General features: G+C 36.6%; 1 protein-coding gene across 3 annotated transcripts in view; it reads left to right on the top strand.

Annotated features, from left to right (window-relative positions):
* Positions 1 to 17,832, top strand: part of ZFYVE26 (zinc finger FYVE-type containing 26) — a 79,073-nt gene extending 61,241 nt beyond the window's left edge. For 2 of the 3 annotated variants that reach the window (XM_074290458.1, XM_074290457.1), the window contains exons 35-42: positions 3,132 to 3,350; positions 4,730 to 4,927; positions 5,700 to 5,899; positions 6,376 to 6,517; positions 6,793 to 6,852; positions 12,029 to 12,211; positions 13,510 to 13,554; positions 17,121 to 17,832. In XM_074290458.1, the coding sequence (XP_074146559.1) occupies positions 3,132 to 3,350; positions 4,730 to 4,927; positions 5,700 to 5,899; positions 6,376 to 6,517; positions 6,793 to 6,852; positions 12,029 to 12,211; positions 13,510 to 13,554; positions 17,121 to 17,324 (1,251 nt within the window). In that variant the 3' untranslated portion in view covers positions 17,325 to 17,832. The remainder of the gene's footprint in view (positions 1 to 3,131; positions 3,351 to 4,729; positions 4,928 to 5,699; positions 5,900 to 6,375; positions 6,518 to 6,792; positions 6,853 to 12,028; positions 12,212 to 13,509; positions 13,555 to 17,120) is intronic. The other variant, XM_074290460.1, reaches the window with a different exon arrangement.
* The last annotated feature ends 9,326 nt before the right edge of the window (positions 17,833 to 27,158 follow it).

The following is a 27,158-nucleotide window of genomic DNA, read 5'->3' as shown; positions in this document are numbered from 1 at the left end:
AAAGTTTTAAAAAATATTTATTGAGACACCATCAGTTCTTTATTTGAGGATGGATAGCATTTTTCATCATAAGTCCTTCAGAATTATCTTGTATCATTATATTACTGAGAACAGCTAAGTCGTTGACAACTAATCATCTTACAATATTGCTATTCTTTTGTACATAGAAGATCATATGATTTTGCATCAGTTCCTTTGAAGTCTGTTCAAGTTTTTCTGAGAGCATCCTGTTCATCATTTCTTATAGCAAAATGGTATTCCATTATAATCACATATCACAATTTATTCTGTCATTTCCCAGCTAATGGGCCCATTTCCAATTTCCAATTCTTTGCCACCAGAAAAGAGTTGCTATTAATATTTTTGAACACATAGGTTCTTGTCCTTTTCCCGTTTGTTTTCTATCTCTTCTATGATGCAGACCTACTAGTGGTATTGCTAGGTCAAAGGTTTTGCATTGTATTTTTAGTCCTTTGGACATAGTTCCAATTTGCTCTTCAGAATAGTTAGAATCAGTTCACAACTCCTCTAATAGTGCAATTGTCATTTGTCATTTTCCTTTTCTGTTCTATTAGCCAATCTAATAGGCACCTCAGAATAGTTGTAATTTGCATTTTTCTATTAAGTAATGAATTAGAGCATTTCTTCATATGACTTCAAATAGCTTTGAATAATTCATCTGAAAACTGTTCATATTCGAGTACCCTTCCCCCAACTGCCCTTCCTTCTATAATACCCTCTCCTTTCTCTTATCTCCTTCCCTTCCTACTTTCCTGTAACTCAATTGAGTGTGTATGTTATTCTTTCTTTGAGCCAATTGTGATGAAAGTAAGGTCCATTCATTTCCCATTACCTCTCCCCTCTTCCTCTCTTCTAAAAAAGCTTTTTCTGGCCTTTTTAATGTAAGATAATTTGCTCCCTTCTATTTTTCCCTTTCCCTTTCTCCCAATGCATTCTTCTTTCACTGTACTTTTATTTTTTTAATGTCATCCCTTCACATTTGATTCATACCTGTGCCCTATATATACATATATATGTATATGTGTACATACACACACATATATACTCCTAACTGCCCCAATAAGACAGTTCTTATGAGTTATAAGTTATACTCCCTTGTAGAATGTAAACAACTTAATTTTACTTAGTCCCTTATGATTTCCTTTTCTTTTTTACCTTTTTATGTTTCTCTTTAGTCTTGTATTTGAAAGTCCAATTTTCTTTTCAGCTCTGATCTTTTTGAAAGTTCTCTATTTCAATGAATGACCATTTTTTTTCCCCTAATGATTAATCATTTTTGCTAGATAGATGATTATTGGTTGTAATCCTAGCTCTTTTGCCTTCCAGAATACCATATTCTAGCTCTCTAGTCCTTTAAGGTAGAAACTGTGTTATATTTGTGTTATTCCATAATATTTGAATTATTTCTTTCTGCCTGGTTGCAATATTTTCTTCTTCACTTGTGAACTCTAGAACTTGGCTATAATGTTCCTGAGAGTTTTCATTTTGGGATCTCCTTCAGGAGGTGATCAATATTATTTCAATAATTATTTTAGTTCTAGAATATCAGGGCAGTTTTCCTTGATAATTTCTTGAAAGATGTTATCTAGATTTTTTTTTTTTTTTGATCATGGCTTTCAGGTAGTCCAGTAATTGTTAAATTTTATCTCCTGGAGCTGTTTTCTAGGTCCTTTGTTTTTCCAGTGAGATATTTCACACTAAGGGCAGCTAGGTGGCACAGTGGATAGAGCACCAGCCCTGAATTCAGGAGGACCTGAGTTCAAATCTGGTCTCAGATACTTTACACTTCCTAGCTGTGTGACCCCGAACAAGTCACTTAACCCCAGCCTCAGGGGGGAAAAAAAAAAAGAGAAGAGAAAAAAAAAAAGAGAAGAGATATGTCATACTGTTTTCTTTAAAAAAAAAAAAAAATTCTTCTGGTTTTGTTTTTGTTTCTTGATTTCTCATAAAGTTGTTAGTTTTCATTTGATCAATTCTCATTTTTAAGGAATTATTTTCTTCAGTGAGCTTTTGTTCCTCCTTTTCCATTTGGCTAATTCTAGTTTTTAAGAAATTTTTTTCTTCAGTGAATTTTTGTGTCTCTTTCCATTTGGCCAGTTCTACTTGTTAAGGTATTCTCCTTATTAACTATTTGTATTTCCTTTACCATTTGGCCTAATCCGATTTTTTAAGATGGGTCTTCTTTTTATCAAGCTGTTGACTTGTTTTTCATGATTTTCTTTCATCACTCTCATTTCTCTTCCCAATTTTTTCTCTATCTATCTTACTTGATTTTCAAAATCTTTTTTGAGCTCTTCTATTACCTAAAACCAATTCATATTTTTCTTGGAGGCTTTGGATATAGGAGGTTTGACCTTGTTATCTTCTTCTCAGTGTTTTGATTTTCCTTATCACCTTAATATCTTTCTATCATCAGAATCTTTTTCTGCTGTTTGCTTATTTTCCTAGTCTATTACTTGACTTTTTAACTCTTTGTTAAAGTAGAACTCTGTTTCCCTAGTAGAGGGTATAGTGTCCCAAACTTCAGGAGTTTTGTGAAGATGTTCCCAGAGATACTTCAGTCCTTCCAAGGTAGTATGATTTAGGAAGAGATATTTACTACTCTTCTGACCCATGCTGTGATCTGTGAACAACTACAAGCACTTTTTTTTTGCTCTAGAACTGTGAGTAGTACCCCATTTCTCTGTGGCCACAAGTTCTGGTGTGTTGATTTGCCTCCCCTCCCTGGGACTGCCACCCAGGACTGCTCTGAATCCAAGTATGGGCAAAGAAACAGAGTGTAGTCTCAGTGCTTGCAAAGAAACTCCTGTAATCTTCTGACCTGTTGTTCTATCCCTTACCATCCGTGATCTCTCAAGGCTCTCTCCTACTTTGCTGGGGTTGATTCTGTTCTGGCATGGCCTATACTACACTTATTTCACTCCATCTTTTTGTGGATTCTGCTGCTCTAGAATTTATTTAGAGTCAGTATTCAAAGATTTTTGGAGTGGTTTGAGGGAGAGCTCAGATGAGTCCCTGTCTCTATCCCATCATCTTGGCTCTGCCTCTCATTTTAAATATTATTTATTAAACAGAATGCTTTTCCTGTTGTTTCTTCCTCTTTCTCATAGCAGGATGATGATTATTTTGCTACTTTGAAGGAGCTAGAAGCCACTCTTCGAACTAAGAGCCTCTCTCTAGAAATGATTCCAGAAGGGAAGTCTATGCACAATACCTACTACCAAGAGTGCCTCTTCTACTTACATCACTACAGCACCCATCTGGCCATCATTAGCTTCTACATGAGGCACAACTGCATGAGAGAAGCTTTACAGCATCTCCAGAAGAAGGTGGGTAATCCAGTGACAGTAGCTACCTTCTTATCATCCAGCTCTAAAGTTGGAGGCTTGGAAATCATAATCTCTTTGGGCTATAGATTCCCTTTGGCATAGAATTATAGTAATGTAAATTTCTCCCTATACAGTGGCAGTTTAGATAACACATAAGTCTTTTTTATTTTTCATTATCAAGTTTAATCTTTATTATTAACATTTTTCTCCATTACTTTTTCTCATTTAAAAATTTTTTGCCAAAAACAATTTTTAAATTTTTCTCCCTTGCTTCCCTTTTCCCTCATTGTGAAAGCAAGCAATTTGATATTGCTTCTATATGTACAGCCATGCATATATTTTTCCATATCAGTCATATTGTGAAAAAAAATCACAAACCAAAAAACAGGAAAGAAAAGAAGATTTTTTTAAAAATGATTCATCTACATTCAGACTCTTATCAGTTCTTTCTCTGGAAATGGGTAGCATTTTTCATCACAATTCTTCAGAATTATCTTGAATCATTGTATTAGTTAAGTCATTCACATTGTACACCATTGCTATTACTGCGTATGCCATTCTCCTAGATCTGCTCACTTCACTTTGTATTAGTTCGTGTAAGTCCAGGTTTTTCTGAAAGCATCCTGTTCATCACTGCTATATTTCTTGCACAATAGTATTCCATTATATTCATATACAATCCCTTGTTCACCCATTCCCCAGTAGATGGATGGACATCCCCTCAATTTCCAATTCTTTGCCACCACAAAAAAAGCTGCTATAAATATTTTTGTATGGTGTCTTTTTTTTTTTTTTTTTTTTTTAATCTTACTACCCAATAGTGGTATTACTATATCAAAGTATATGTGCAGTTTTATAGCCCTTTGGACATAGTTCCAAATTGCTCTCCAGAATAATTGGCTCAGTTTATTCACAACTCCACTAATAGTGATTTCTTGTTCTGCAGTCAAGTCCAACTCTTTGTGACCCCATAGACGATAGCATCCCAAGCTCTTCTCTTCTGGAGAAAGCCTATTTATTTTCTACTGGGTTTTTTTTGGGGGGAGGGGAATTCAGGACTTTTTAACCTGGGATATTTGAATTTTTTTTTATTTAATAGCATTTTTTTCTAATTACATGTAAAGATAGTTTTCAACATTCATTTTTATGAGATTTTAAGTTCCAAATTTTTCTCCCTTCCTCTCTTCCCTTAACTCTTCCCTAAGACAGCAAGCAATCTGGTAGAGTTTATACATAACACACAAATCTTAAATCAGTTTCCCAAGGTCCTAGGAAGTTACATAAGGAAACTGAAAGGAGAGGTTACACAAAATTAGCATCATGTTGATTTCAAGGCCATATTGCATACTGCTCCGATGTTTTCCTTTCTCCTTCTATAGGAAAGTCCTCCAGAAGTCTTTATTGAAGGCATCTTCCAACCAAGCTATACAAGTGGGAAGTTACACATTTTGGAAAATTTGCTAGAAGACATTGATCCAACTTTGGAGAGCTGGGGAAAGTACTTGATTGCTGCCTGCCAGCACTTACAGAAAAAAAACTACTACCACCTTCTCTATGAACTGCAGCAGTTCATGAAGGTAACAGTAGCCCTACCCAGAATTATTGCTGTAACATTGAAACTATGTGAGTTTGGTTACGCTACAAAAGTTTGGGAAACAACATTCCATAATTTGGTTTTATAATATGCCATTAAAATTTAGACTAAAGTCAAGTTTGTTGCTTTGTGGCTTTCTTAAACACTTTCCAAATTTCATTCTTAAGTGGGTAACAGTTCACTAATAGGTAAGTCTTAATCTTATTAAGGATCCTTTTTTCTTACTCTTTACTCTCCTTAGTGATTTTATCAGGCATCTTGAATTTAGTTATCATTTCTGTTCAGACGATTGACAAACACTATAAGCATGGGGTAGTTGGTAAAAAGAATTATATGCATGCTTCAGAAATTAAAGGAGAATAATAAATAATTAGTTATATCCTGAGGAACATGCTTATATATTAAATTTGAAGGTTGACAATATGAAGACAAAAAGAATAGAATTATTCAACTACAAACTATGAAAAACCAAACAATCAAAAACATGCTTCCCTGAAATATGCAACGTATATGCCCCAGGCTGACTTTTAAAGAACATCATCACTATGAATGAAAGCAGAAATCCGTTTGCTACAGTCTGCTACAATTGGATTATTTGATCCAATTCAACAAATAAATAGAACCTAGAAAAGCTTTTCAAATTTTTATCTAACTAAATGCTGGTAATAGGGTTTCGTGCATCTGACTCCAGTAAGAATGATCACCAGTACCATTTCCAAATCCCCAATGTCTAACCATGTCTTCTCTTCCTCTAGGACCAAGTCCGGGCTGCCATGACCTGTATCCGATTCTTTTGTCACAAGGCAAAGACATATGCAGAACTGGGAGAAAAACTTACATGGCTGCTTAAGGCGAAGGATCACCTAAAGATCTATCTACAGGAGGCATCCCGGAGCACAGGGAAGAAGAAACTCACTTTTTTCCGGAAAAAGATGAATTCAGCTGATGTATCAAGGTAGTATCAAAATGTAGGGAAATTTCAGCCTAGGGCAAGAAGATGGGCACTAATTGTAGTTCAGTGTTAACCTCAAGAAAGCCATGAAAAATATTGAGCAACTTCTCCCCAACTTCCAAATCTTTGGGGAGAAATTCTGGCAGTAGTTCTCACTGTAGAAGAATTTAGAATGGTCATTCTTATCTTGGAGACTAGAGAAACTACAGAGGAGGATTGGAAGGATACCCCCAATCATTAGAGTAGCTGTTGAATGTCTTGGGATATCTGTTTTTATCCTCCTATAGTCTCTTAGAAAAATGTACACACAGATACATCTTCTACCTTCTCTTTTACCTACAGAACCAAATTTTATGCCCTTTCTACTTGTTTTTTAAACCCTTCCTATTCTTGCTACTGATGCTGCCTCATTTTCCAGGCCCATCACTTCTAAGAAACAAGTAGAGACTTCTTATTGCTTACATGTTGTATAATTTCAGGCACATGAATACTGTTGGCCTGCAACTGGAAGTTACCAGGTTTCTACATCGATGTGAGAGTGCTGGGACTTCCCAGATTACAGCCCTGCCCCTGCCAACCTTGTTTGGAAACAATCACATGAAAATGGATGTTGCCTGCAAGGTATGTGCTAGTTTTTACAACTTGTGCTTGACAGAATAAACTATTCACACATGCCATGAGATCATCAACTTAAAGATGAAAGGGACCTTACAGAGACCTTCTAGTCCAATCTGTTCAGCCCATTAGGAAAAGTGGCTTGTTTGGTGTCATGCATCTTGTTACTGATAGGTCTGAGATCTGAATGCCAGTCCTCTTTCCATTGCTTCTTCCTGATTTGCTTAAACAACTGGCAGTTCCAGCTGTGTCATTGATTTCCCTTTTCTTCTTTCTTCTAGGTAATGCTAGGAGGGAAGAATGTGGAAGATGGCTTTGGGATAGCATTTCGTGTCCTACAGGTATGGCTTGGATTATAATGAGGTTGTACCAAAGAGGCACAGTACCTAACTTCAGTCCAGCAAGAGTCATAGACTCTCTGAGCTGTAGGGAACCTCAAAAGTCATCTCATCTATTCCATGCCTGAACAGGAATCCTTTCTACAATATGTCTGACAAATGTTCAACATCCTACTTACATTTGAAGATCATCAATGAAGAAAAACTTCCCTTTCTTACCTTCTTATTTGTCTTCAAACCTACCCCAGCTTCCTCTTACTCTACCCTCTTAAGCCAGGAGTCTCCCATCATAGTTCACTGAAAAAATTGAAACCATTTGTCAAGGGCTTTGTCTTCTCCCCTCATCTCATATCATTCAGACATCTTCCTGCATTTCCTCTATTCTTAGATGAAGAGTTGGCCCTTCTTGTCAGGAAGAATCCCTCTGTATATTCTGATGTCATCCCATCCCAATCTCTCCAGAAAATTGCCCCCACTATGCTCCCTCTCTTTCTCCTTTCCCCACTATAGCTCTCCCTCTTTATCTAATGCTTTCCCTATTGCTTACAAACATACACACGTTTTCCCTATTCATAAAAGATCCTCATTAACACTAATCTTCCTTAGTAGATGTCATCCTATATCACCCTTTTGTGATTACTTGGGAAAGCTGTTACGCTATGCCATACTTCTCCCTTTACTCTCTTTTAAATTCTCTGAAGGAGACTTTTGGCATCATTCCAAAAAAAAAAAAAAAAAAAAAAAATCAAAGTTACTGATGGCTACTTAATTTCCAAAGCTGTTTCTCAGTTCAGATCCTTCTTGACCTTTCTGTAGCATATTGAAACTATTGGTCACTTTCTCTTCTCTGGCTTTTTGTGATATTACTCTCTACTTGTTATTTTTATCTGTCCAGTCATTCTTTATCAATCTCCTTTGCTAGTTCCTCATCATCTTATGTCCACTAGCCATGGGTGTCCTCTAAGGCTCCATTTCTGGTTTGCTTCTCCTTTTGACTCCATTATATGTCTCTTAGGGCTCTCATCAGCTCCTATGGGTTTAACTGCATTCCACATAGATGGCTTCTGTATTTTTATTCTCAGTCCTATCTCTCTACTAAGCTTCAGTCCCATATTTCTATCTTCTTTTTAGGTATCTCAAACTGAATATTCCATGAGCATCTTAAACCAAAATATCCAAAGTAGAACTCATTCTCTTTCCCAGAACTTTCTCTATTCTAACTTATCATTTTTAAGGATGCCAAAATTCTTCCAGTTAATTCAGGCTCATAATTTCAGTGTTATCCTTGACTCTCACTCTAACTCCATATACTCTGTCTATTGCCAAATATTACCATTCTAACATCATAATATCTTTATATACGTCTCCTTCTCTCCACTGACAGAGCCACTAATCTAGTTTAGAACTTTATCGCTTTTCATTTCATATCCCTTAGCTATTGCAATATGCTTCTAACCTGTCTCTGCACCTCAGGTTTCCCCCCAATCCATTATATCTCCTACTCATCTGCCAATGTGATTTTTCTAAAGGGGAGGTCTGACCTTATCACCTTCTTGTCCAAGAAGCTCTGGTAGCTCTCTTCCACAGTCAAATGTCAACTCATTTGTTTGGCATTGAAAGCCTCTTAAAGCCCACTTAATAACTTTCTCCCCTCCATGCATTTCAAATCCAGCTAGACTGACCTACCTGTGACACCCTGGACAATATGTTCCATCTCCCACCTCTGTGCCTTTACTTTCTTTCTCTTCACCACCACTACCATCACCCCTGGAGTGCTTTTCCATCTTCACTTTTCAGCCTCCTGATTTCTCTGGTTTCCTTCAAGACTCAGCTTAAATCCCAACTTCTAAGGGAAACTTTTACTGATCTTCTCTCTGCCCACATTACTGATACCTTCTTTTTTAGATTGCTTTCTATCTACTCTATCTATATTTGGTGTAAATTTATATTTGCATATTGCCTCCCTATTAGAATATAGGCTACTTAAAATTAAGACCTCTTTTTGCCTTCTTTATATCTCTAAAGGTTAGCACAGTTCCTCGACACATCATAAGGGCTCAATCAGTGCTTGTTAGTTTTGCTGGCCTGACCCATCAACAAATCAGCCATTCTCTTTGGCCAGCTCTTACTGTGAGGAAAATTTTTCTTAACTCAATCCTAAATCCTCTGTCGCTACCTTCTACTCATTATCCTTAGTTCTATCCTTCTTACAGATTAAGTCCAATCCCCCTTCCTTAAGATATTTAAAGACCCTTGTCTAGGTAGGTGTCAGCTGGGTCGAGTGCAGTGGATAAAATGTCAGGCTAAAGTCAAGGAATAATCATCTTCCTAAGTTTAAATTCAGTCTCAGACACTTAATAGGTGTGTAACCCTGTTTCCCTCATCTATAAAATGAGCTGGAATAGAAAATGGAAAATCACTCTAGTATCTTTGCCAAAAAAATCCCAAATGGGGTGCAAAAAGTCAAACTTGGCTAGGAAAAAAAATGACTAAACAACAACTCCCCCTTCAGACTAAACAGTCCCAAGTTTTTCCAGCCAGCCCTCCAAAATCAAGGACTTCATACTTAACACTATTTTAATTGCTCTTTTTTGGGTATGTCTTCTCTTGTCGGTAGCTATCCTTAAAAAATGGCTGGGTGCCTAGCACTCATCATCATAATAAATGAAGAGCTAGCATTTATATGACACGTTTAGGTCTGCAAAAGCATTTTACATGGTGGAATCTCATTTGATTCTCACAATTCTTTGAGGGTAGATACTATTAATATTCCTATTTTACAGATAAGGAAACTGAGCTTGAGAGGTAAAGAGTAAGTGGCTTATCCAGGTACACAAAATTCTGTCTATTACTTCCTTCCTTCAAATAATATCACTCCGTTAAAATAGGCTAAGATTACATTACCTTTTTAGGCTACTTTGTAACACTATGGAAATTTATCTCTATTAAGTTTCACCTTTTTGCATTCTTAGCGTTGTTAAAGCCTATAGATCTTTTTGCATCCCTACTGTCCTTCATGATATTAAATCTCCCTCTCAGCTTTATGTCATGTACAGATTTGATTAAGGGTGTTATCTATGTCTTCATCCAATATAAAGAATAGCTCTATGATGGTGGAATATTTGCCCATAACCTCTTAGACTCAGTGTTGGTTGGTTTTTTGGAATTGCTTATTTTTGCTTTCTTTTTTATTTTTTTGTTACAAAAAATGACTTGCCAAGTAGGAAAAAAGAGACTTATGTTCATAAATGAACTTGAGACATAAAAACAAAATAGCAATAATTTTCATAGTGTTACAAAGTATTATTCCAATTACATGTCAAAATAATTTTAACCATTTTATTTATTACCATTTTGAGTTCCAAACTTTTTCCCACTTTCCTCTTCCTCCTCACTGAGATGGCAAGCATACAACTCATACAGTCATACAAAATACATTTACATAGTAATCATATTGTAAAAGAAAACACAGACCCAAAAAAACCCAAGAAAAATGAAGAATTTAAAAACCGTATTCTTAAATTTGTATTCAGATTCTATCAATTTTTCTATAAAGATAGCAGAAATTAGATATGGATCCACGCTTAACACCATATACCAAGATAAGATCAAAATGGGTCCATGATTTAGGCATAAAGAATGAGATCATAAATAGATTAGAGGAACAGAGAATAGTCTGCCTCTCAGACCTGTGGAGGAGGAAGGAATTTATGACCAGAGGAGAACTAGAGAGCATTATCAATCAAAAATAGAAGATTTTGATTACATCAAACTAAAAAGTTTCTGTACAAATAAAACTAATGCAAACAAGATTAGAAGGGAAGTAACAAATTGGGAAACTATTTTTACAGTTAAAGGTTCTGATAAAGGCCTCATTTCCAAAATATATAGAGAACTGACCCTCATTTATAAGAAATCAAACCATTCTCCAATTGATAAATGGTCAAAGGATATGAACAGACAATTCTCAGATGATGAAATTGAAATTATATCCACTCATATGAAAGAGTGTTCCAAATCACTACTGATCAGAGAAATGCAAATTTAAGAGAACTCTGAGATACCACTACACACCTGTCAGATTGGCTAAGAGGACAGGAACAAATAGTGATGAATGTTGGAGGGGATATGGGAAAACTGGGGCACTAATACATTGTTGGTGGAGTTGTGAAAGAATCCGGCCATTCTGGAGAGCAATCTGGAACTATGCCCAAAAAGTTATCAAACTGTGCATACCCTTTGATCCAGCAGTGCTACTACTGGGCTTATATCCCAAGAAAATACTAAAGAGGGGAAAGGGACCTGTATGTGCCAAAATGTTTGTGGCAGCCCTTTTCATAGTGACTAGAAACTGGAAGATGAATGGATGTCCATCAATTGGAGAATGGTTGGGTAAATTATGGTATATGAAGGTTATGGAATATTATTGCTCTATAAGAAATGACCAGCAGGATGAGTTCAGAGAGGTTTGCATGAACTGATGCTGAGTGAGATGAGCAGAACCGGAAGATCGCTGTACACTTCAATGCTGTATGAGGATGTATTCTGATGGAGGTGGATGTCTTCAGCATAAAGAAGATCCAACTCACTTCCAGTTGATCAATGATGGACAAAGACAATTACACCCAGAGAAGGAACACTGGGAAGTGAATGTAAATTGTTAGCACTACTGTCTATCTACCCAGGTTACTTATACCTTCGGAATCTAATACTTAACGTGCAACAGGAAAATTTACACACATATATTGTATCTAGGTTATACTGTAACACATGTAAAATGTATGGGATTGCCTGTCATCTGGGGGAGGGGGTGGAGGGAGGGAGGGGAAAATCTGGAAAAATGAATGCAAGGGATAATGTATAAAAAATAAATTTAAAAAATAATAATAAAAAAAATAAAATAAAATTTCCTTGGGGGGGGGAATTTTTTTTTTCTATAAAGGTAGATTGCATTTTTCACATAGTTCCTTCAGAATTGTCTTGAATGTTTGTATTGCTGAGAATAGCTAAGTCATTCACGGTTGATCATTAAATAGTATTGCTATTTCTGTGTACAATATTCTGGTTAACTTTCTGGCTCACTCAGCTTTACATTAGTCATATAAGTTTTTCTGAATGCATTCTGCTTCTCTTTTCTTTCTTCCCATCCCAAATCCTTTACTCTCATTTTGTGCTCTAGGACTTCAAGCTGGATGCTCCTGCTACTTACTGTAAAGTCGCCCAGCAACTGGTGAAAAGAGAGAAATATAGTGAGATACGCCAACTACTCAAGTGTGTGAATGAGTCTGGTGTGGCAGCCAAGAGTGATGGTGATACTATCCTTCTTAGTTGCCTGGAAAAATTTGGGAGTATTCCATCCCAGGTAACATTCTTTCCCATTCTGCTCACTCACTTCACTCTATAATATCTTAATGTCTTATTTTTTACTCTCTGCTCCCTTTGATGCCCTTGTTTCCCTACCCCTTTACAATGAGGGCCTTTCTGTAATAGGACCCCTCCATGTAAAAACTGCTAGTTAGCTCCTAAGTAGAACTGGGATACCATTAGTTGCTCTCTTCTTGGGAACAATATTCTGCTAGTCTTATGCCTTGGTAGCCTTGCATTGGTTTTTTAAAGCTCTGAAAGAAGCCTCAAATCTGTATCTACTTTGGGTTTGCCTGGAGATGTTCTTCTAGGCAGAGATGAGTTTTGCTGTCTTCTTCTGGTTCTAGAGGGGACAGCATCCTGGCAGCAGGCCTTCGTGAAGAAAGTGACTACTTTAATATGACTTTGTAAATGGCCATTTTTATAGCCATAGATAATTTTGCTTTTCAAAGCCAATAGGAATTTGTGATTAAATTCAGGGAGGCCACATAGTGTAGTCAGAAAAACCTAGGTTCAAGAGCTGCCTCTTACTCATTCTTGCTTTGCCAAGCAAGACTTGTTATTCCAGGCAACTCAACAAGGTACAGATGAATTGCCAATCAGCATCATTGGAGAGAATTTCCATATATCATATCCTCACATTAATGAAATTATAGATCTGGACTAAATTACTTTAAAAACCTAGTCACACATCACGGCAAGAGTCCAAAGTTTCTGGATAGTCCAGGCTTTTTCTGGTCCACACAAGATTAAATTATGTTTCATTGTCTCTTGTGTCCTGGTTTTGATTTTATCCTTGGCAACTGATTGACCTTACATAAATCAGGACATCAGGACAATACCCGTTCTTAAGAACTGGAACTATTTCTTCTCTGTTGAAGAAATATGGCCTTCCTTGAGCCTTAAATTAGCAATTTCCTAAAATGATTCTATATAATAGTCTTTGAAGCATGATGGATAATCTTTTAGTTAATCTTTTTTTTTATTTATTTCATTGACAAATATTATTTAAAGGATTTTTCCAATATTGATCTTGTTGGGAAAGTTTCATTCATGAACATTAAATACAATTTTCTTAGAAACCATTCCTTTTTCCTTTATCTCCCAAGTTATCCAGAATTGATGTTACCAATTGATTTTCTTTTAGCTCCCCCAAATATTTGAATATGTTTTAGGAAAGAAGAGGTAGAAATGCATTTTCAGTCTCATTGTCATAATTGCTTAGCTGAACAAGAAATATACTCTCTTCCTTTACCCACTCCCACCTTATGCTATCTGTATTTTTCTTCTTCACAGGAGTTAGATGGTCTCATCCAAGCAATACACAGTGATGACAACAAGGTGAGCAGAAAGTCCCCAACTCCCTATCCCTCTACACAGAATCATTTTTAAACCCGAGTTTTCTGAATTTATAACCTAAATTGGTGAGAAGCACTTTAGGCTCAATGTTGTCTCCTTTACCCCTGTCATAGCATGATAGAACTAGAAAGTTCCTTAGCTGCCCCATTCAACTCCAGCTTTTACATCTGAAGAAAATGACGCTCAAAGAGAATTCATAGACTTGCCTTAGGTTGGACCTTTGATTGAAGGTGATCTTGTACTCTTCCACCTTCCTGTGTATGTGTCCTTGTCACCCTCTCATTTAGCTCCGTTAGGTCATGCTGTGGGGAGTGGCCACTTCTTCACTAGATGAGACAGCCTTCTTCTTGCCTCCTTGCCAAGACAGAGAGATCTCAAGACTCTCTAAGCTATTCATAATCTTATTTTTCATATTGAGACCTATTTCTGGGGAGCTTTCTTTAGTCACTCAGTCGGCTGATTGTATCTAGTTACCAGAAGTTTCCTGTGCTTCTTTATTAAGAAATGGATACGAAAGAAAACTTCTGCCTCCATCCATTCCTCAACACCTTCTGGCTACTCCTCATTCCCTAAAGCAGCTTTCTTCCCCTAAGGATATTGGGGAAGAACATGGAATAGTCAAAAATTAGATTTTTTTTCTTCTTGTCTTGGTCAGTGTGGAGTTGGTATTTATTTGTTCAGGTACTGGAAAACTCTTGGTCTAATGAGGCTTTTCCCAGAGACCTTCATGATTACTAAGGAAGTAACCCTGGTATATCCTACATTGGCATACAGCATATACTGTCTTGACTTAGTTTATCCATGTGTCCCTTATGATCAGAATTGGGTGTTCAATGAATTGCCCCCTGACCTCACAAACTCTAATCAAGATGATGTTACAGGTGACTTAAAGAATATTTTCCTGTCAAAGAATGTTCAATATTCCATCATTTATCCCCTTAACATCGTGGTAAAATAAAGAAAAATTGTATTTTAATTCATTTTGCTAAATTGAGGAGGTGGGATTGTGTAGAGATGAAGGAAGTTGCTGTGCATATCTAGAATGGTCAGAACTAGAACTATGCTATGCTGATTTTCTGTCTGGTAGACTTCATCCCCTACTTCCCAGTTCTTTTTCATTTTACACAGGCTCTTGATAGATCCATTGAGAGTATACGCTTTTGAAATGTATGAAATAAATCTGGACAACTCTCATAGTTCTTGATCATAGTTCTTCACATTAACCCTTAGAATATAATTTCCTCATGAAAAGGGGCATTGTGATAATTAGTACATGTTGAATACTCGGGTAGCAGTGACCCTAGGCATCAATGAACCAGACTTTGGAGAAAAAGGCTTTTTTTTTATCTTGGGAATTTTATTTGCACTGCTTTTTAAAAATGTAATTATTTCCTTAAAACATAAATACAAAATAGGGGAAAAAAACAATAGAAAAAAGAAAAAAAATATCATGTACACAGAAGAACCTAAGAGAGAATTCAGAATATGTAGCAACAAATTTCCATTTCAAGAAAATATATGTAATAATGGAATAGTTTGCATTCAGAACTTTCCATCTTTTCTTTGTTTTCTCATAGGTTTTTTTTGTTCTCTGCTATGCACTTTTTACTTTATTCTTTTTTTCCCTTTTCCTCTCCCCCACTTCCCTCAAACAGGGTACAGCTAATTAACGTGGATATATTTATGTATGCACACACACTGTTCTACTACATAAATTCCTATGATAGTACAAATATATACATATCTCTCTATGGTGATGTTATATTTCCTCTGTTTCTCTGAAAGTAGATGACATCGTCCCTCTTAGGTCCAAGTCTTTCCGTATTTTTTGAAATCCACGAACTCATTATATCCTATGCCACAATAGTTTTCTTAGCCTTATACTATAGTTGTTTTGAACAATCTAAAACAGTGTTAATATAGCTAATATATAGAGTTCTTTCTTTTGATTGAATCTTCTTTTACTTTGACTTTGTCCAAGATTAGTGACTACTACCCCTACTTTTTTTCCTAATAAATTCTACTCCTGATTATTATTATTGTGTTTGTGTGTGTATCTCGTTTCCTATCCCTGCTAACTCTTCTGCTTTACTTCTACCAGCTAGCTTGCTTTACTGTTACTCAACCTCCTCCTCCCCAAGGATCTCTCCCTCCCTTATCTTCTCTTCCCCACCTTTTCCCTCCTTTATCCCATTCCCATTAATCTATACACCCCCTCTTATTTATAGATTTTGGAAAGTTTTATTCCCAGTCTGAATAGGATTTCAGAAGTATCAGGCCTCCTCCCCTAACTCCTCTGTGTCAGTTCTTGCTCCCATACTTCATTCACATAACATAATTACTGTTTTTACCTTTTCCTACATGATTTACCTTTAATAATCACATCATATTCAGTTCTACCCTAGTGTTTCTTTTGCACTACCGAATTACTAATGATAATCTTAAACATGGTTTACATTTCCATGTATAAAACAATTTGTCCTTATTGAGTCCCTTGAAATTAGTCTTTGATGTTTACCCGATATTTCTCCTGGTTCTTATATGTCAAATTTTCTAGTCTTTTTTTTTTGGGGGGGGGGGGTTTGCTACAGAAGTCTGAAAATCTGGCAGTTTATTGAATATCCTTTTTTTAAAATTCAGTATTATACTTAATTTTGCTGGATATAATATTTCTTATCACAGTTCTGGTTCTTTTCATCTTCATATTATTCCAAGACCTTCAGCCTTTTATTGTAGCTGCTGATAGGTCTCATGATTCTAACTGTGGCTCCAGCATATTTGAATCGGATTTTTTTTTTTTGTTATTATTTGTGAAATTTTCTCTTCAGTCTGGGGGTTTCAAAATTTTGCAATGATGTTCCTATAGGTTTTCCTCATAAGATCTCTTTTAGGTTCCTCTTTTAGTGGATTTTTTTCTGTTTCTGATTTCCCCTCCTGTTCTAACACTTCAGGACAATATTCTTTAATTATTTCCTGTGTTATTGTATCAAGATTCTGTTATTACCTTTCAGGAAATACAATTAGACTTATGTTTTCTCTATCTATTCTCCAGATCTATTGTGGTTTGTTTTGTTTTTTAAATAAGAGATTTCCCACATTCTTTTTATTTTGTTTTATTATTTCTTGGTATCTTTTAACTAAATTGGCTTCCCCCTGCCCAAATCTAATTTTCAAACATTCGCTTTCTTCCTTGAGGTCCTGAATCTGCTTTTCTATTTGGTTGATTTTCTTTTCATGATCTTGTTTTTCTTTTTGTATTGCTTTTAATATATGTTTAAAGTGTTTTGACATTAACAGATAGTGATTTAACTCTAAAAGACTGCTAATATGTTGAATCATTAGCATTCCAAAAGAAGTGAGCTGTTCTAGGGATCTAGTAATTCTTGAGGTCTGAACAGTTAAATAACATTGGAGAAAAAGGGCAGTTTGGGACACCAAAGCTTCTTCCTGTTTACAGATTCTTTTGATTTATTGAACAAAACTCCATACTGTCCCCTTGATCTTACTAATGGACTCCCTTTTCTCTTTCCTGCACACATGACTTCAAGGTTCTGGCCTATCTGATGTGCAGCAAGCTGCGATCTGCCTACCTGATAGCAGTGAAGCAAGAGTATTCCCGGGCCATGGACCTCGTCCAACAGGTGCAGAATGCAGCGCAGAGCAGCGGGGATAAAGTGGTCCAGGAGATCTGTGCCCAGTGGCTTCTCAACTCCCGCACAAGGTGTCCCCATGGCTTCAGTTCCAGGAAGTGACTGCTGGACAGCTCAGAAACTTAGTAGCAAGGAACAGGAGTCATACTTTGTTCATCTTCCCAAAGCACGGCTCTTACATGGCTCTGTCCTCAGTTTTAAATGAGTGGAATTGAAAGCCTGCTCACCCTCTTCACAAGGGACAGGTCTCTTCACACAAGTGCCATGTGTCTGTGGGTGTGGGTGTGGGTGTCCTGACAGCCACTTCTTTCTACCTCACATTGTTTGTGTGTGTGTGTGTGTGTGTGTGTGTGTGTGTGTGTGTGTGTGTGTGTGTGTGTGTGTGTGTACACGTGCGCGTGTGCCCAGGCTTTTTTGAACAAACTAAACTCTCTTCCAGTGAGAAGAAGCACTTTAATTTTTGCCATTTTGCCAGTCTTGAAACTCTCCTTGTGTACGTTAGTTTTTAACCTAGTTTGTTTGTACACAGTCCCCCAGTGCAGAAATGTATTTTGATTGTCTTAACTGGAATGATTTTACAAAGGATTACAAAGCACTGCAAGAAAATTTACTCTGTTTTCCTTCCAGTCCTTCTATAAAATTCAGAGACTTATTTTGAGGATCATGTTTATTATGAAATGAAATTGATTTTTCCCCATAGAATGCTTTTCTCCCATGAGCACAAGTTAACATAAAAACTTTGGAAGTTCATGAAGTAGGAAATGGATTCTCATGGTTTTTAGAAGTGAGAATTGTGGCAGGAAATGTCAGTATTCAGATGCCACTTGTCTGTCTAGCAGTCCATAATGTGAGCAGAAAGTACATATCATTGCTAAGCCAGCACACTAGAAAGGAAACAAATTCTTTTTATAAGATGTAGTCCTAACTCTAAAAGCACAGTACTGCCTTTCACCACTCGGGTATTACCAGTTCTAAGGGAAAAAGGAATACATAGGCCTTTGTGATTTCTACAAATTACAATATCTTTACAGCAAAGATGATTAGGTAAGAGAGCAGCATTCCCCTCTTAGGATAGAAGAAGTAAAACAACAGGCTAGGTTTGAACATCTATTCTAACTAAATAGAATAGCATCTCATTGCTGATTCTAGAAAATGCAATTTTGCCAGATAAACTTGGGAAGCTATGTGGACTGAGGTCTCCCTTTCTCCTCTTGTTTCCTGGCATCTCTTCAAGATTAAGGTCTGGGATACTTTAAATATTACAGAGATTCCCTATATCTTCTCTATGTTATAACAGTGAAAATGCTCAAGAACTTATAAACAAAAAAACTTATTTCTTCTTGACCCTATGGGGGAAAAGTCAGAAGAAGGAGAAAGAAAAGGGAAAAGATAGGGGAAAATCACTTAGTACAAAGCTGCTTCCCTTTTGATGGATTCCAAACAAAATGTGGCTGCTGTAAATAGAGTTATGGTACATATTGACTTGAGCCTAAAAGTCTAAAAATAGCTTATCAGTCAAGACTATCTTCCAGCTCCTAGAGAGGCTTCTTGCCATTTGGAACTTAATCTGATCATCTCATTTGTTGCAGAGTTGAATGCAAGGGATGCTCCACACTCATGTGGATGTGGTGCTTGGAGGATCTATGTGTTTACTTCTATCTAGGGAGAAGTCCAGAGGAAATGTTGGATCCCCTTTGGGAAAAGCTTAAAGTGTATAAGCAACTTTTCCTTCCTTTTGTCAAAGAGTGAACTCTTTCCATGGAGCCAGTGGTATATCTCTAGAGATATTTCTGTCTCCTTCCAATTCTTTCCTCTTTGCACTGAGCCATATGCACTTTATATAATGGGTTACAGATTTTTCAGTCCAGTTCTGGGTTTTAAACTCACACTGTTCCCCTCTCATAATTAAAACAGATGGTGGGCGGTCCGATATGTAAAAGGGCTAAAGATTTTTGAGCATGATGCTGGGATCTCTTATGAGAAAATATGTTCTCGGGTATTGTGTTTTTACAAACTAATCATAATAAAGTGTCTGTCCTAAAAGCTCTTCTGCTTCTGCTGTGTCTTTCTGCTCTCTTTTTCCTTCTACTTCGTATTTTTCTTCTTTGTATTCATAGAAGAGGGTAGGTGAACTTTGACTTTTATTAAATAATTCTTCTTATAGAATATTAAATGCAGAAAGAAAATTAGGAATCATTTCCTCCAGAGTCACTGAGCTGGTTGTCACTATGGAGCCAAGCCTCCTGATCTCTATGCCAGTGTTCTTTCTACTGTACCATTGTGCCTCCCATGCTTAATACCAGTTCCATTATGTGTGACTGCACCCAGGAGATATACTGGCTCCACACTGGCACCCTTAGCTGTCTCTTACTAGCCAGACCCAAAACTCAGATAACCCAAGGGCAGCCTCTGAAGCTGGCTGGATGCTAGACTCCTGAAGGTCACCTATAGATTCTGAATTGTTTCCAGTGTTCAGAATTTTGTTAAGAAGCTTATAGGGGCTAATGCATATTTACAGATCTTGAGAGATTAGCTTAAGTTCTTTGATAATAAGCTTCAAAACTGTAGAGATGGCTAACAAAGAAAATATTATATCACAAATGACTGCAGAATCAACTGAACAGGGTATTGTGTTGTTACAAAATGCTAAAGTCTATAGCAATGAAGAGAAGCATACATACAGAATGATAGGTACTATTAACCCAGTAAATTCAGTATATCAGCCTAGTTCCTTAGAACCAGTGATCCGCTCACAGCCTACCCAAACTATCTTACCTTCAAAACTTGCTCAGTTATGTAGCAGCAAAGATTAGTTCTATGATGCAAATGAATTCCAACAAAGCAGCACTTTTCGAAAGCACTTGATAGATTGCTCTAAATCTGCCTCAGTCTTGACACAGCAATTTAAGGAACACTTTTAAATACCCCAATACCAGATTTTCTTATTCTATATCTGGTAGAATAAGTGATGTTGACCTCTGACTCCAGGATGACTAAGGTAACAGTTTGGTTCTGTCAAAAAGCAAAAGAACATGTATCACGTGTCTGATTATTAGACTAGGAACAGATATTAGCAAGGTAGCTCTTCCAACATTTATTTTCAAAGGAATGCTGACTGTTTTTCACCGATCTGGATTTGTTTGTGAACCTCAGTGATAAAAAAGGACCAAATAATAAAGGTCATACGATGTTGTCTTTATACCTTCTAAGCAGTAAGAATGGGAATGGTTTCTGAAAAGATTTACATTTTGGATGAGGTCTTTCAGGGCTATTTTACACTGTCCATGGAGACAGAATAGCATGTAGAGCTCACATCAGAAGGTCCTGTGCTTGGGATTTCCAAAAACTAATGTTTGTAGCAGAACAGTTTTCCCATCATCCATATCAGCTTTTTAAGCCAAGTTGCTTTAGCAAGAGGATCTAATTCAGTACACATATGAAAGTCCAAATTCTTGGAAATGTGTTGTCTTATCTAGTTTATGATGAGCCTTATATTCTCAACTCTCCCAATGGTTATGGAAAGCTCTTGTGCCTCCAGTGAAGCTGGGAGGAGAATGCAGTATTAACAGCTCCAAGACCAGCTATAGCACAAACACCATCCTCTACAAAAATACCTTTCTATGGGGACAAAAAGCACTGATCAGAGCTGAAATTTTCCCTCCAAATTTTAAGAAATCTCTAGCTTGATTAAAGGAGAGTGGGATGCTACCATGAACATAAACAGGAAAGATCTTTACAGATAAGATGCCTATAATCAAGAAAGTGAGAAAGTAAGATAAAAGTGTACAAGTCATGCTGCTTCTGGAAGGATGTCAATTACAACTTAAAAATCAAAGATATTGATGCAGCAATGACAACAAACAAACAAGCAAAAGAAAACAGACTAAAAAACAAAGCTGACTCTTAGGAGAGAAAGAAGAAGTCCAGTGGGAAACCAGATTATTCTATGAAGATGGAGCTTTGGGACTATGATGAACTAGCTTGGTGCAAGTGAACATTAAACTTCAAAGGAACCAGGAGTTTGTCCTAAAAGCCTGGGATAAAGGAGAATGGGCTACCATAATGATATAAGTGCAATTAACTGAAAGGAGAGGTTCTCAGCAGGGAGTCTTCCCCCCCCCCCCCCCCACTGTGGTTCCTATCTCAGGGATACTGAACTGATGTAGATGAAAAATTAAAACAAGAGTTTTCTTTTTTTGGGGGGTGTCAATCAATAGATCTTGACTTTTGTTCCAAGATTCAGATATGAAACATTTCTGGATACTGGGCTCAAGCTGTATGTGTGCTGCACACAAACTAGTTCTACTGCTCAGGTTCAGAATATCTCACATACCCCTAGTTCCATATATAAATACACACATCCATAATAAAAATCTTCATTTGTTCCTGACATCTGTAGAGATTCCTTTGACTGGATGCACAGTTTATTAGAAAAATCACTTAGCGAACTATAAAATCATGTTTTAGCATTTCGTCTAACTCAAAATAACTTTTTCTTATAACTTGAACTTTAAGTTATAGCTAACCGTGCTTATACTTTTAATTCTATTATATTTGGCATGTTAGGGTTTCATCAAATTATTTTTCAAACTTAAAAAGAATAAACCTAAGTATTATGTGTTCTCAAAATTAGCAGTGAAGGGCTACCACGAATAAAATATCTTTTCCTGTTTTGTCTTTTAAAAATTCTTTAAAAAATTACAAATGAAGTATTTTTTTAAATGCTGTGTTTTGAAGATTCTTTAAAGAATTGCAAGTAAAGTATTTTTAAAATGCTTTGTGTGTTTTTGTGTGGTTGCACATGGCCAGTATTTCTTTCATAGTAGTGTTGACCAAAAATATTGGTATAAATCATTAAAAAACAAAATTAAGGTCATATTTTAAACTCAGCAGAAATATTCTTCATCTCCTTTTAGTTTGCTGCACAATACTCAATCCAGAAATGCTAGGCACAGTGTTGCTGCAGAATTTATTCACACATAGACAATGTCTGTCTGTTTCGCTCTGTCTCTCTGTCTCTCTCTCTCTCTGTCTCTCAAAACCTCCCTTCCTGTTTTTCTACTTCAAAGACAATTGCTTGCCTTCGTCAGAAAAGGCCATTTTGCTATGAAACTTCATACTCCTTGATTCATCCATATCACTACTATGTCTGTATCCCAAAGACATTTTAAAAAGGGAAAAGGCATGTATATGTATAAAAATATTTATAACAGTTCTTGTTGAAGGCAAAGAATTGGATGAGGGAATGCCTATCAATTAGGAAATGACTGAACAAGTTGTGGTACATAATTGTGATGAAATGCTATTGTGCTTGCCTTAAGGGATAACCAGCAGAATACTTTCAGAAAACCATGGAAAGACTTACATGAACTGATATAAAGTGAAATGAGCAGAACCAGGAGAACATTGTACATAGTAACAGCAATATTGGACCAATTATGAATGACAACCTATTCTCAACAATACAGAGATCCAAGGTAGTTGAAAAAGACTTGTGATGAAAAATGCTATTTGTCTCTAGAGAAAGAATCTGAAGGCAGATTGAAGCATACTTTTTTTTTTTTTTTTTGCTCTGTTTTCTTTTACAGCATGGCTAACATGGAAATGTTTTGCATGACTGCACATCCATAATCTGTATCACATTGATTAGCTTCTCAAAAGGGAGAAGAGATGGAAAAGGAGTGATTTTGGAATTCAAAATCTTTAAAAACAAATATTAAAATTTTTTGTTTACATATAAGAAAAAATAAAAATTAAATGTTAAAAAGACCCTTTTTTTCCCCCTCCCTTAGGCTGGGGTTAAGTGACTTGCCCAGGGTCACACAGCTAGGAAGTGTTAAGTGTCTGAGATAAAATTTGAACTCTGGTCCTCCTGAATTCAAGGCTGGTGCTCTATCTACTGCGCCACCTAGCTGCCCCCAAAAGACCCTTTTTAAAAAAAAATGTTCATAACTGCTTAGTAAGATCATAGGATTTTGAGCTAGAAGAAATCTCAGAAACCATTTTCTCTAATCTTTCCAGTTTAGAGATACAGAAACTAAGGATCCCACAAAGATTAAGTAATGTCCATGGTCTCATAGTAAATTCTCTGACTCTTGCTCTACTACCATAAAAGCAGAACCTGAAAAATAAGTCACATAAAGCCACTGCTAATAAAAATCCATCAGAGGCTGATCCAATCATTCTGAAACACCATTTAAAATTATGCTAAGCAAATAACTAAAATGCCTGCTAAATGGCCATGTAATTGCATATATGTGTCAATGTAAGTGTCTTTATACAGAAAAATAACCAATGCAGCATTTTTTTGGTAGTAACAAAAACAAGAAATGAAGTAGATGTTCTTTGATTAAGGAATGACTAAACAAGTATGTTATTATGGCACCATATGAAATAAGAATAATTCAGAGCAACTTGGGAAGAACTGATAACTAAATGCAGTAAGGATAAGTTGGAAAACAGTACACACAAGTGCTACAACAATGTAAATGGGAAGAACACCAAGAGAAAATGAAACTGATGTATGATTAAACTTGGTCCCAAAGACTAAATGAGAAAATTCATCTCTTTCTCTTCTTTTGCTGGGAAGGAAGACTAATAGAATAGATGTAAAATAATATATGTTTTGTTGGACTTAGCTGATGTATTAGTTAGTCTGACCGTTGCTTCTGCCCCAGTTTTTAAAAATAAAAAAATGTTAACAATAAATGATGTTCTGGAGAGGGGAGAGGAAGTAGATATGTTTGGAAATGAAAAAAACAAAAGCTATCCATTTTTTAAATGCATCAGATGGGAGGAAGATAAAAGCAGAAAAGTTGAATCTAGGTCAGACATCTTGTGATGCTTAGAAACTTGAGAAATTCAGAGGTAACTTAAGCCCTTGTTTGGACATCTATCACACTCCCCACAGCATCAATTCCACACCATTACTTCTCTCAAACCCCATCCATCAGTTCTCCCTCTCAACAAAGGTATCTCACATTTCACAGAAAAACTTGAGGCTATCTCTTGCAAACTTTCTTTTCTCCAACTCTAAATTCACAAATGACTTCAATATTCAGGCTCCCCTCCTCATACTCTTAATTCCATCCCAGGAGTGTCTTCCCCATCCTGAATACTCACTCCTCACTGGCTCTCCAGAATACCTCACTTAAAAATTTTCCTACCCATTTTTTTTTCCTACCCATTTTTTAAAAAAATCCTCAATTTCCTTTGCTGCTACCAAAATCATACTTCTAAAGCACAAGCCTAATTTTGATCCTATCCTCAAAAAGCTCCTGGAGTTCCCTATTGCTCCAAGATAAAACAAACAAACAAACAAACAAACAAACTCCTCTGGTATTAAAACTCCTTTACCATCTGCCTTCAGCCTATTGTTCAGGATTGATTACCAACTAAACTTGTGTCTACTGGTATTCCTGGTACATGAGGTTCCATGTCTTTTTTTCATACCTTTGTAACAGGCTATCCACCATGCTTGAAATTCATTCCCTTCTCAATTCTACTCTTAGGATCTTTTAACTCCATTTGAAGATCTGTTTAAATGTCACCCACCTACATAAGGGCTTTTCCTGTTAGGATCTTTCCCCATCCTTTACTTCTTTCTCCCCTTCCCCCCAGCATATGCACACACACACACACACACACACACACACACACACACACACACACACATATACACACACTACGTAGGGTTTCCTTTGCATATATTTTGTATTTTGTACCCCAGGTGAACATAACCTACTTGAACATAGGGACTATTTTGCCTTTTTTAATCACAGTGCCCAGCACATGATAGCTGTTTGCTTGCTTGTTTGATATCCCCTATTAGTGAGTTTACTTCAGAAATAAGAAACCTTATCACTGTCTCTGTCTTTATCTCTCTCTATCTCTGACTCTCATTCTCTTTCCACACTCTCCATGATCTGATCAGCTTCTACAGGTCCAACTATCATATCCACATAGGTGATTCCCAAAATCTATATGTCCAGCCTTCCTCATCCATTTTCCTGATCTTCAAAACTTTGCCATCTAGATATCTCCATTCAATTAGCATCTTAAACACATGTCCAAAGTTTAACTTATTATCTGTCTGAGGAAGATTCTGAAGATCACCTGGCAGGATAAGATACCAAACACTGAGGCTCTTTCTCAATCTCAACTGCCAAGCATTCAACTCTGCTGCAGAGAGCACAACTCCATTGAGCTGGGCCACATTGTTCAAATGTCATATGTAGACTTGGAAAAAAAATTTTAAGGAAGAATTCACACAAGTCAAGAACTCACAAGGTAGTCAAAAAAGTGATACAAGGTCACTCTCAAGGTATCTCTTAGCTTTAGATTATATGACCTGGAAGACACTGGCACAGGACTGCCCAGCATGTCATGCCCTCATCGGAGAAGTTCTTGTGTTCTATGAGCAAAGTAGAATTGAGTTAGCTGAGAAAAAACAGGAGATGCACAAAATTAAGAATCCAGGAAATGTTATTCACATGGACTATTTGTGTCCAACCTGTGACAGAGCATTCCAAGCTCATACTGGTCTCATCAGCTACAGGTGGACCCACTGTAGCTTGATTCTATCATAATGATGTTATTTTGGTCCTCTTCCAGAATGAAGGACAACAACCAACCAATCTTGTCCCAAGCTCACTTCTCCAACCAACTGCTTTGTGGTCTGCCACAATTTAACTCAAACTATCTTTCGAGAAACCCAGACAAAAACTACAAGTTTTTATTTCCAACTTTGAGGTTGGGAAAATAAGGCAGACAGAGAAACTGTCAGCTTCCAGGACCGGATCCTGTGTGAGAATCTGTGTAAACCTGAAATTACAGCCTCAAGTAACACATCCTTTTATACAGCTGCCCCAGCTGGGTGATAAGGTGATTTAGAGCAAAGCTTCTTAAATTGTGAGTCGTGACATCAGTTGGGGTCTCACAACTGAATATGGGGGGGTCACATAATTACTATTTATTATCAGTAAATGTTTGATTTGTATGCCAATTTTATATACCTATATACCTGGAGTTATGCAAAAATTTCTCAGGGAAAAAAGGGATTGCAAGTGGAAAACATTTAATAAGTCCTGGATTGGGTTTTACTGGGTCTAGTGTCAGTGTTTTGTTTTTTTTTTGGGGGGGGGGAGGGTTGCTGAGGCAATTGGGGTTAAGTGACTTGCCCAAGGTCACACTGCTAGGAAGGAAGTGTTGAGTGTCTGAGATCACATTTGAACTCAGTTCCTCCTGACTTCAGGGCTGGTTCTCTATCCGCTGCACTATCTAGCTGCCCCGTCAGGAAGACTTTAATTTAAATTCAGTTTCTGATACTTACTAGCTATGTATCTTTCCGCAAGTCCTTAAAAATCTTTATTTGCCTCAGTTTCTTCAATTGTAAAATGGAGGTAATAATAGTAACTACTTCCCAAGGATGTTATGAGAATCAAATAAGATAATATTTATAGAGCATTTAGCACCATGTCTGACACATAGTAGGTACTTTATGAATGCTTTTGTTGAGTCATTTTTCAGTCATGTTCAACCCTTTGTGACCTCCATTTGGGATTTTCTTAGCAAAGATATTGTAGTAGTTTGCCATTTACTTCTCTAGTTCATTCTACAGGTGAGGAAACTAAGGCAAACAGAGTTAAGTGATTTCCCAGGGTTACACAGCTTAAAACTGTCTGAGGCCAGATTTCTTTCTTTTTTTCTTTTTTTTCTTTTTTTCCAGTTTCTTTTTTTAAATTAATTTTATAATTATAAAATTATTTTTGACAGTACATATGCATGAGTATTTTTTTAACATTGTACTGTTATTCATTTTTCAACATTATTATTCATTGTTTATTCATTTTTTAACATTGTATTCATTTTTCCAAATTTTCCCCTCCCTCCTTCTACTCCCTCCCCTAGATGACAGGCAATCCCATACATTTTACA

The sequence above is a fragment of the Sminthopsis crassicaudata genome, chromosome 2, assembly GCF_048593235.1.
Source record: "Sminthopsis crassicaudata isolate SCR6 chromosome 2, ASM4859323v1, whole genome shotgun sequence".
NCBI classification, from domain to species: domain Eukaryota; kingdom Metazoa; phylum Chordata; class Mammalia; order Dasyuromorphia; family Dasyuridae; genus Sminthopsis; species Sminthopsis crassicaudata.
The sequence above is the reverse complement of the archived record's forward strand: the minus strand, read 5'-3'. Positions and strand labels throughout refer to the sequence as shown.